Source organism: Propithecus coquereli, unplaced genomic scaffold (assembly GCF_000956105.1).
Source record: "Propithecus coquereli isolate 6110/MARCELLA unplaced genomic scaffold, Pcoq_1.0 Scaffold566, whole genome shotgun sequence".
Lineage (NCBI taxonomy): Eukaryota > Metazoa > Chordata > Mammalia > Primates > Indriidae > Propithecus > Propithecus coquereli.
This window is the reverse complement of record NW_012151574.1, coordinates 576,919-586,701: the sequence shown is the minus strand read 5'-3', so window position 1 is coordinate 586,701 and position 9,783 is coordinate 576,919. Positions and strand designations below refer to the sequence as shown.

The following is a 9,783-nucleotide window of genomic DNA, read 5'->3' as shown; positions in this document are numbered from 1 at the left end:
TGTCTTCCCGTGGAGTCTCCTGTAGTTTCAGGCACCCTTCCTTCCGACCCTCACCCGATCTATGTTTCTCTGCTCGTTTATTTTTTCTCTCTTTCTTCTAAAATTCGTCTTTTTTGCAGAGACCTTCTGACTGGCGGCTTGTCTCATCCGCCATCTTGGCTCCTCCTCAAAATAAGAACCAGTTTTAACTTTAAAAAGAAAAAAAGCCAAATGCTTTTATTACTAGTTTGAGCTTGTCCTGCTCAGTTGTAAAAATTCCTCCCTTTCATATAACAAATTTCTACAAATGCTCAGGTTTCCTTTCAGACATTATATTCTATTCCATTAAACTATTTGCTTATTTGAGTACCAAAATAATATTACATTAACTATTATATCATTGCCATGTTTTGATACTTGGTCTGGCCAGCTTCCATTCTTGTACTTTTTAAAAATTTTATTGGCTCTTCTGCAACCTTTATATTAATCTATTAACTGTAGGATAACTTTTTCAAGTTATTTTCAAAGATCATTTTGGGGTTTTTATTGCAATTACATTGGACTTAGAAATGATTTTAAAGAAATTTCCATCTTTACCTTATTAAGTCTTCTCAGACACAAATATTATTTCTTCATCTACTGAGTTTGTATTTTAGACCTCCAATAAAAACAAATTATTTTAATCCATGAAAATCTGGCACAATTTTGACGTTTATTTTTAGGTTATTTTGTAGAGTTTGTTTTTTTGATTGTTTACTTCTACTTCTGTTATTTCTGATTGGTTATGGATAATGGTGTAGAAATGCTATAGAATTTTATATAGGCCTTATACCCAGCAACTTTGATAAATCTTATTTTATCAATATTATTTGTCTGTTTTAAATTGTTAGGTAGGAAATAATATTGTCTGCAAATAAGGACTATTTTGTATCTTTCTTCCCAATCTTATACATCTGATTCCTTTATCTCATTTCCTTGCATAGTTTTATATATCTCATACATTGTTAAAAATAGTGGTGATCCTTTTTCTCTTTCTGATTTTGGTGACAATTCCTCTGAAATTGAATGTAGATTTTGCCACAGAGTTTCAGGTGGGTTTCCTTTTTTTTTTGGATTAATTTCTATTCTTTCACTTCTATTCTTAATTTTAACAAAGAATTCACATTCACATTGAATCTTAGGAAAGCTTTTAAAATTCTGATGAATTTTAGTTTATAACATTTTATTTAGGATCTTCACACCTACGTTTATAGAAGACATTGGCTCATAATTATCTTTTCTTCCATTGTCCATATTTAGTTGTAGTACCAAATTTATGCTAAATTCATTGTATTAGTTATTAATTGCTGCATAACGAATTGCCCCAAAACTTAGCACCTTAAAACCACTAACATTATCTCACAGTTTGAGGGTCAGGAATCCAGGAGTAGCTGAGCTGGGTGGTTCTGGCTCAGGGTCTCTCATGAGGTGACAATCTAGCTGTCTGCTGAGACTGCAATCATTTCAAGGCTAGAGAGGGACTGAAAAATCCACTTCCAAGCTTGCTCACCAGAGGTGTTAGTTCCTCACCCTGTGGACCACTCCACAAATGGCCTGAATGTCCTCATGACATGGCAACTGAATTCCCCCGGAGTAAGGGATTGAAATTAGAGAGCACGCTTCCACAATGGAAGCTGCAAACTTTTTATTAATATCACCTAATCTCATAAGGATGTAACTATCTCTCGCTTTTGCAATATTTTATTGGTCACACAGCCCAACCGTGGAAATAAGTGGGAGGGGACTCCGCAGGTTGCAAATACCAAGAAGTGAGGATCATCGGAGGCCCAACTTGGAGGGTGACTACCACACTCATAAAATGAATAACATGGTCCCTCCCGTTTTTCCTCTTCACTGAACAGTTGGTTAACTTAATACATCCAGTTATTGCTCTTGGAGCATTGGTTGAAAGTAGTAAGGAATATTTTCTTAGTTCAGTGACCTTTTCCAGGAAAGGATTGAATTACAATATTTTATCTTTTTGATCATTATCTAATCAAGCTGTCTCTTTCTGCCAGAGTCCAGGAGCACAGAGCAATGTGGAGCAAAGCTCTCTGCCTGCTCCTGCACCCCAGTAATCCACCATTGTTACTCCTGCTCCATAGGTCAAGAACACCACCACCCTTGCCCGTACTGGCCAACAACATCTCATACACATGATCCATTATGGCAATATTCTTACCTGCAAATAGAACAAATAGTGTCTTAGGAGAAAGAAGAAATGAAAGAGACTCAAAATCACCCCAGTAGGCAACAAGTAGCTACCATTTCCGGAGAACCTGCCATGGCCCAGTAACATTGCTATTTATTACAATGCATTCCCCAACGCTCAAACACTGAGAGAAACTGATTTGTATTGCCACCTCCCAGATAAAGAAATTGAGACTTAGGAGATAAAGTCACTTGTCCAAAATCACAGAGCCAGTACCTTCAGATTCATGATACAAGTTCAAGTCTGCCCAGCCCCTAAGCCTCTTCCCTCCCCTCGTATCTGTAGGAGGGAGGGCTCATATCCAGACCTTCCCTCATTGCCGCCCACCCTACTCATACTCCCAGTGAATTACAGAAGCAGGATGTACAGAGAAAAATAGCCTCATTTATTTATTCACTGATCAACTAGCATTTCCTGAAAGCCTACTGTGTGCCGAGACTTTCCCCAAGGTGGGTTTGGTGGAAGCAAACCCTTGGCACAGAGTGCCCAGTGATCCATGCTGGGAGCAGAAAGTGAGCTCCCCGGCCAAACAGAGTAGGACTCCGGAGCCTCCTCCAATGGCAGGAATCAGACTGTGAGAGAAATTCAGAGAAGCGCTTCAGTATAGGAACCAGTCAAACCATCTCCACATTCTTCCCTGCCCAGGACCCCCTGAGATAGAGAATAGCAAGGTGGTGGTCTAGTTGAAAGAGTCTTGGTGTCAGGACACTGAGTTCAAGCCTCATTTTCATGGTAAAGCTCTAAACTCAGAGCACTGAACTAGATTATCCTCAAACTCCACTGATCCTTTGGGCTTTAACCCTAAACAACGTGATGGAAATAACCCGAATAATAAATATTTAGTGCACCTAGTGCTTTACAAAGCACTTTCAATTTCATTATGTCCATTTTGCAGATAAGGAAACTGAGACTCAGAAAATCACTTGCCCAGGGCTTTTGCCTGGAAAGGCTGGAATAGAATCAAAGCCACAGGTGATACTGTGGAAATCCTTGCCCTAAGGCCTGGGGAACAGTGCTCTTGGAGGACAGGGGAGCCAGACAGAGGCTCTGTTCGGGGTAAGGATCAGGCGTCCCTCTGCCATACACCTGGACCTCCAGTGGGGTGAGGATGAGAAGGGCTGGAGGGAGGAAGCTTGATCTGTCCCAGCCACCGGCTTACCTTTCGCAGGGTAACTGCAGATCTTCCCACACACACCCACGCAGCACTTGAATTTATCCTGGCACTGGCCATCATTCTCACAGAAATTGTAGGGGTTAAGCATCAGACAATGGCCATCGACCATCGGACACTTCCCAGGTTTCTCCTTCACTGATGAGAGTATGCCCACAGGTCAGAGGCCTTGTGCTTTAGACACCGGCCCCTGCTTCTTGGGCTGAGTCCCTGCTCCAGCCTGAGTGGGGGCATCATCTCCTCCCCCATCCCCATCACTACCACCTCCTCCCTAAGACATCCCCTGAAGGTAGCATCTGGCTCCCCTCCAACATCAGCCCCCAGTCAATGCAGGCGCCCAGCTGCCCACCGCCTGGCTGCCTGAATGCCCTGATGACTACCTGGAACGCTGACCTCCTGACAAGCTGGCTGCTTCACCAGCCAAGTGGCTAATGCAGTGTGACTCTTCGACCCACTGATAAACTGGGCTCAACAAGTCTTGGAAAGAGGAGGCCTGGCAGGACCCATCGCCCAGTCCCATCCCCCTAGATGCTGTGTCCTCAGGTCACTCCTCTCTGTCCAGCTCCCCCACCTGCTCACCTGAGTTTGAGATCTTATGCGGATGCTGGCATTTGATGCCATAAGGATAAGAACAACATTTCTTCAGCCCGGGACAAGTCCAGTCACTAGGGCACTCGGGTTTCTCTTGTTTAAAGCACGGGGCGGGTACTCTAATAGGGCACACTCCAGCTTTCACACCTTTTGAAGACAAGGTCCAGAGGTCAGGAGGGGCCTGGGGGCTGAGTAGCCATCCTGACTCCTGGACAAAGCACCACTTTCCAGGAGGAGAGACCCTCACCTCAGTGGCCGTCCACTAAATCCAAAGGGACATGCCCGTCTAACATCCAGGGGCTTGATTAAACTAGACACTTGGACGGGAGAAGTCTCGGACCTCGGAAAATAGCAGAGGGCTTCCAGGCAAGGTCTCCTGCCCGAGAGCAAAACAAGGTTACCCAAAGGCAGAGAGGAGAGTGAGAGAAGTAAACAAAGATAAATAGAGCCAGCCTAAGCGATGTTGAGGACTAGAGCCAGAAGCAGAAACACAGACACTAAAGAGCAGAAACAGAGACAGAGAAGAACCAGGGAGAGACTGGTGACTGGCGAGTTACAGACAGGGTTGGAGAAGGGAGGGGAGGAGAGGGGAGGAGAGTAAAGGAAGCACTTCCGGAAGCCCTCACGGAGACCATGGACATGTACTCCACCTTCTGGGAGGTCTCTTGACACTAAGCTGAGAGATCAGAGCCTAGAGAAGGGGACATACTCACCACCAAGAGACCCCGATCTCTGACCTTGCAGCCATGATTAGCCCCGGGGACTCCAACTCACCACTTGGAGAATCTTCCACAGCCCAAGGTGCCAGGGTTCCCAGGGCAAGAAGCACCACGAGGCGAAAGAGGCCACTGGACTTCATGTTGAAGGCAAGTGGACCTGATGGCCAATGCCAAACCTTGCTATTTATACTTTCACAGGTGGGAGTGGCCCCACCAGAACTTTCTTGGCCCCACTCAGTTGTTACTGCATGGGCAGGAAGCTTAGCCAGAGACCAGAAATCCTGATGCCAGGGAGACAGTGGCTCTTTCTTGTTCCAGACAAGATTATGAGGCCCACAGAATAACTACACAAGAAGAAAGGGAAGGGATTGGCCTAGAAGGGTGTTAACAGGCTGATAAGGAGGCCATCTCTGGCGTCTATCTGAGCCCTGAACATCATGGGGCCCAGGCCTATTAGCCTTGTAGGTGGAGAGGGGAAGAAGAGGTCAATCGCAAAGGTGCTACCTGACTTGGAGCTGAAACCGGACTTGCAGACTCACAGCTGAGACTTTGTACAATACCTCCCAAGTTCTCACGCTCCTAGTCTCTCAGGCATTGCGAACCTCTGCCGATCGCTCCATGCAATTTCCTTCTCAAAAGTATAGATGACATATCACTCAACCACCAGATATTTAGTGCCCTGAAATATCTGCCCCAGTGGCGCTGTTGGTCCTGGCTGGCCTCAGCACTGGAGGGGAGCAGGGACAATTTTGAGGAAAGTGCTCCAAAGCACAAGGCCCCCTGAAGTGTGAGGTCCAGAGCAGGTGTCCCATCGCTCAGGTCTGAGGGAGAGCTGTGCCAGGTCTCTCTGTTCTGACAGCAGATACCATCTTTACCCTTGGCTAAAATTCGCTGATCTTAGCTAAAATTCAGTATGTTTCACAGTCTCAATTAAAAAAAAAGAAAGAAAGAAAAGAACACCAAACTCTCTTTCAGACTCTGGCAGGAGATGAGGTTCTCATGGCTCATGCTGCATGAGTGAGGCAGCCCCTGCCTTTCTCTGGGCCCCAGTTCTTCCATCTGTCCCAAGATGGTAACTGTGGCTCTAAGACACAATTTCACCTTCCTTCCTCCCAGGCCATAAACTCACCCCAGGAGCCTTGGCCAATTTTCCAACCTTTGCACTTGCCTTTATAACTTAACCTAAAATATGCCCTTGAATGAAACACACAAAATATCCCATAATGACCAAAGGGGAATGGGGACACAGAAGCCAGGAGTCCTGGGGAAGTAGCCCGGCGTGGTGGTGCGAGTACGGGGAAGAACACCACTGCGCTGGGACTGAGAAAGAGATGAGAACAGGAAGGGTGGGGTCGTTCCCATCACCTCTGGAGATCCATGGGTGACAGAAGTGGCAGCCACATCTCCCACACATTAGAGGCAAACAGATGGCCTGACCACCCCTTCTCAGTATTTCTCCACCCAAGAAGGTTAGAATTTTACAAGCTTTGAATTTCCTCCCCAGCCACTCGTCCTAGTCCTAATAAAACCTAGAAAGGTGAACTGTTCTTTTAGGCTCACGTGTGCATGGGTGAGGGGTGGTCAAGCAGAATCTGGGCAAGGGTGAAAACCATCCACCCATCAAAGCAGCAGCAGGAGGAGATAACCAGCAGTGGTGGGTCTCAGGTGTCTGCCTATGTAATCACGTCTAAAGAGATGGTCAGTGTACAGATCAGGGTTCTGCAATTTATTCCTTCAAAGGCTGCGTGTCTGTCTCCCTCGGGCAAGGCATCCATGTAGCCTAAGGTTAATGAAACAGAGGCTGTGGTATGTCGTTAGGAAATACTTTAAGGGGGATCACTTGAGGCCAGGAGTTTGAGACCAGCCTGGGCAACATAGCAAGACCCTGCTTCTTAAAAAAATTCTTTTTTTTCCTTTTTTTTATTTCAGGGTATTGTGAAGGTACAAACATTATGATTACACTTTATGTCTTTGCCTCACCCAAGTGCGGGTTAAAGGCATGCCCCTTCCCCCCTACAGTGCTCCCTGTGTCCTTTAGTTGTGGATTTACCCCCCACTCAATCCCCCTAATCCCTGGAGAGTATTTCTGCCATGTGATCACCCTAATGTTGATCAGTTAGTACCAGTTTGATGGCGAGTACAAGTGGAGCCCATTTTTCCGCTCTTATGGCACCTCATTTTGGATAATGGGCTTAAGTTTAATCCAGGAAAGTATAAGAGGTTCTGGATCACTGTCGTTTCTTGTGATTGAGTAATATTCCATTGTAAACATATACCAAATTTTAATAATCCACTCATGGATTGACGGGCACTTGAGTTGTTTCCACATCCTTACAATAGTGAATTGTGCTGCCATAAACATTCGGGTGCAGATGTCTTTATCGTAGAATGTTTTGTGTTCTTTTGGGTAGATGCCTAATAGTGCTATTGCTGGATTGAATGGTATTTCTATTTTTAGCTCTCTGAGGTGTCTCCAAATTCTTTGCCACAGAGATTGCACTAATTTGCAGTCCCACCAGCAGTGTAAGAGTGTTCCTGTCTCTCCACATCCTCGCCAGCATTTGATGTTTTGGGATCTTTTTTTTTTTTTTTTTTTTTGAGACAGAGTCTCACTCTGTTGCCCTGGCTAGAGCGAGTGCCGTGGCGTTAGCGTAGCTCACAGCAACCTCAAACTCCTGGGCTCAAGCAATCCTCCTGCCTCAGCCTCCCAGGCAGCTGCGACTACAGGCATGCGCCACCATGCCCGGCTAATTTTTTCTATATATTTTTAGTTGTCCGATTAATTTCTTTCTATTTTTAGTAGAGACGGGGTCTCGCTCTTGCTCAGGCTGGTCTCGAACTCCTGAGCTCAAACAATCCGCCCGCCTCGGCCTCCCAGAGTGCTAGGATTACAGGCGTGAGCCACCGAGCCCAGCCTTGGGATCTTTTGATACAGGCCAATCTCACTGGGATTAGGTGATATCCCATTGTGGTTTTGATTTGCATTTCTCTAATGATTAGAGATGTTGAGCATTTTTTATATGTTTTCTGGCCATTATTCTGTCTTCTTTTGAAAAGTTTCTGTTCATTTCCTTTGCCCATTTGTTGATGGGGCTGTTTGATTTTTTCTTGTTGATTTTTTTGAGTTCTAGATAGATTCTGGTTATCAGCCCTTTATCAGATGTGTAGAGAGCAAATATTTTTTCCCATTCTTTGAGCTGTCTATTCACTCTAATGATAGTTTCCTTGGCAGTGCAGAAGCTTTTTAATTTGATCAGATCCCATTTATTTATTTTTGTTGCTGCAGTGATTGCTTTGGGGGTCTTCATCAGCCAGGGGTGGTGGCACATGCCTGTAGTCCCAGCTACTTGGAAGGCCGAGGAAGGAGGATCGCTTGAGCCCAGGAATTTGAGGTTGCTGTGAGCTCTGATGACACCACCGCACTCTAGCCCAGGCAACAGAGTGAGACCCTGTCTCGAAAAGAAAAGAAAGAAAGAAAAGAGAAAAGAAAAGAAAAGCTTTAGCAATCTGGTAAAAAAAAAGGAAAAATAAGTCTTGGACAGTAAGAACCTGCCAAGATAACTACCTATGAAAGAAAACAAGGAAAAGAAAAACTGAATTATTTTTATTAAACTCTAGAACAGAGCTACAAGTAGCCTGGGAAAATATTTCCCCAAATCACTGGAATCCACCTCCTTTTACCTGGATTCTGCAAACAGGACAGACTCTGAAACCAGTCAGGCCTGGGTTCGATATGGCCTGCCTTCACCATTTAAGAGCTGTGTTACTTTGGACAATTATAATCACCATCATTAATATTTATTGGGAAAGCGCTTACTGAGCCAGTCACAGTGTTAAGTGCTTTGCATGTTTTATAACACTTAATCCTCACACAAAACTTGGTAGATACCAATGCCATCTCATTTTACAAATGAGAAAATGAGTCTCAGAGAAACTCCCCTTGCAGCATGACAGGAGGTGGCAGGATCTGCGGTGGACATGGTATACAATGCCTTGTTCATCACTACCACTGGAGAGTTCTGTGTCCAAGCCTGGGGTCAACATGAGAGCATTACTGTGAGGGAATCTCTGTGACCCAAACAGAGCAGGGTGCCTGAAAGATAGTGGAGGACTCACACCTAACTGCATCACTTCTGGCCTCCAAGGCCCTGTGGTCAGCTAGAGAGACAACATGGAGGTGATACCAGACTCAGGTTACTGCGCTGGAATCCCAGCTCTGCCCGATTTGATGTAGAACTTGTCATTTCTCTGGGCCATTTTTAAGGTCAGAGCATTGGAACAGATTCTGATCCTTGCAGGCCCCAAGTCTGGGATTCTAGCTGAGATTTGACCTTAAAGAGTCGACCTTTCCAAAGAATAATCCTGGAAATAGACACTACGCATGTACCCGGAACCTCACAGCGGACCAAGCACTTTCACATCCCATGTTAAGAAGGAAATGGAGCCTCAGAGAAGTGAGCCCACTGGCCCAGGAGCACAGTGATGTTCAAACCCAAGTCTTCAGAAGTCCGCTCTCTGCTGCTTCATTCTAGTCCCTCCAAGAAGTCTTCATTCCCAGGCCTGGGATTGCAGCTTCTGATAGAAGCACTGCCCAGATGATCCTGGGGGGTGGGGGGCAGAAAGCAAAAAGCAACCTGAAATATGCAAGAACTGAGAGTGCTGACTAAACCAATGAGAACAGGTGCATTTTCACGTGCAATTTAATCAAGAGCTCAAATTACAGCTCGCAGAAGATTCTCTCTACTCCGCTTCCCTTCATGTCGGCTTTAATCTTGGGGGTCTCTCCAAGTGTTTGTAATGTGACTATAGCATCTTCTCCCACCTTCTCAAATTCAAGGCCAATCAGGACTTCTGAGTAATTCAACTGACTAAAATTGACTAGAATTAAATCTTCAAACCAATGATTGGGGCCAGGGAAATGGGACATACCGATTAGTTTAAGCCAAGGCTGCAGGACTCATCACTGTGTGAAACCACCAAATGCAATGCAATTTTCCAGAGTAGGAGAGGGAGTGATTCCCCATGGGTAAATTAGGATGTAGCTACCAGAAAAAGGACAAAAGGTTGCTCAG

At 45.3% G+C, this 9,783-nt stretch overlaps 1 protein-coding gene across 1 annotated transcript; it reads right to left on the bottom strand.

The window, feature by feature from the left end:
- Nucleotides 1-2,797: 2,797 nt before the first annotated feature.
- SLPI (secretory leukocyte peptidase inhibitor) lies at nucleotides 2,798-4,851 on the bottom strand. Its single transcript, XM_012657900.1, has 4 exons — nucleotides 4,767-4,851; nucleotides 3,981-4,139; nucleotides 3,390-3,539; nucleotides 2,798-2,802 (listed from the first exon to the last, which is right to left on the bottom strand). The coding sequence occupies exons 1-4, from the start codon at nucleotides 4,849-4,851 to the stop codon at nucleotides 2,798-2,800; spliced, it is 399 nt and encodes a 132-aa protein (XP_012513354.1).
- Between the last annotated feature and the right edge of the window lie 4,932 nt (nucleotides 4,852-9,783).

Bases quoted from the DNA above. Each gene is read 5' to 3' on its own strand.
- SLPI (XM_012657900.1), bottom strand. From the start codon at position 4,851: ATGAAGTCCAGTGGCCTCTTTCGCCTCGTGGTGCTTCTTGCCCTGGGA. The intron at 4,140-4,766 runs GTGAGTTGGAGT...TGTCTTCAAAAG, and splicing joins TGTGGAAGATTCTCCAAGTG to GTGTGAAAGCTGGAGTGTGC. The intron at 3,540-3,980 runs GTGAGCAGGTGG...TACTCTCATCAG, and splicing joins GCATAAGATCTCAAACTCAG to TGAAGGAGAAACCTGGGAAG.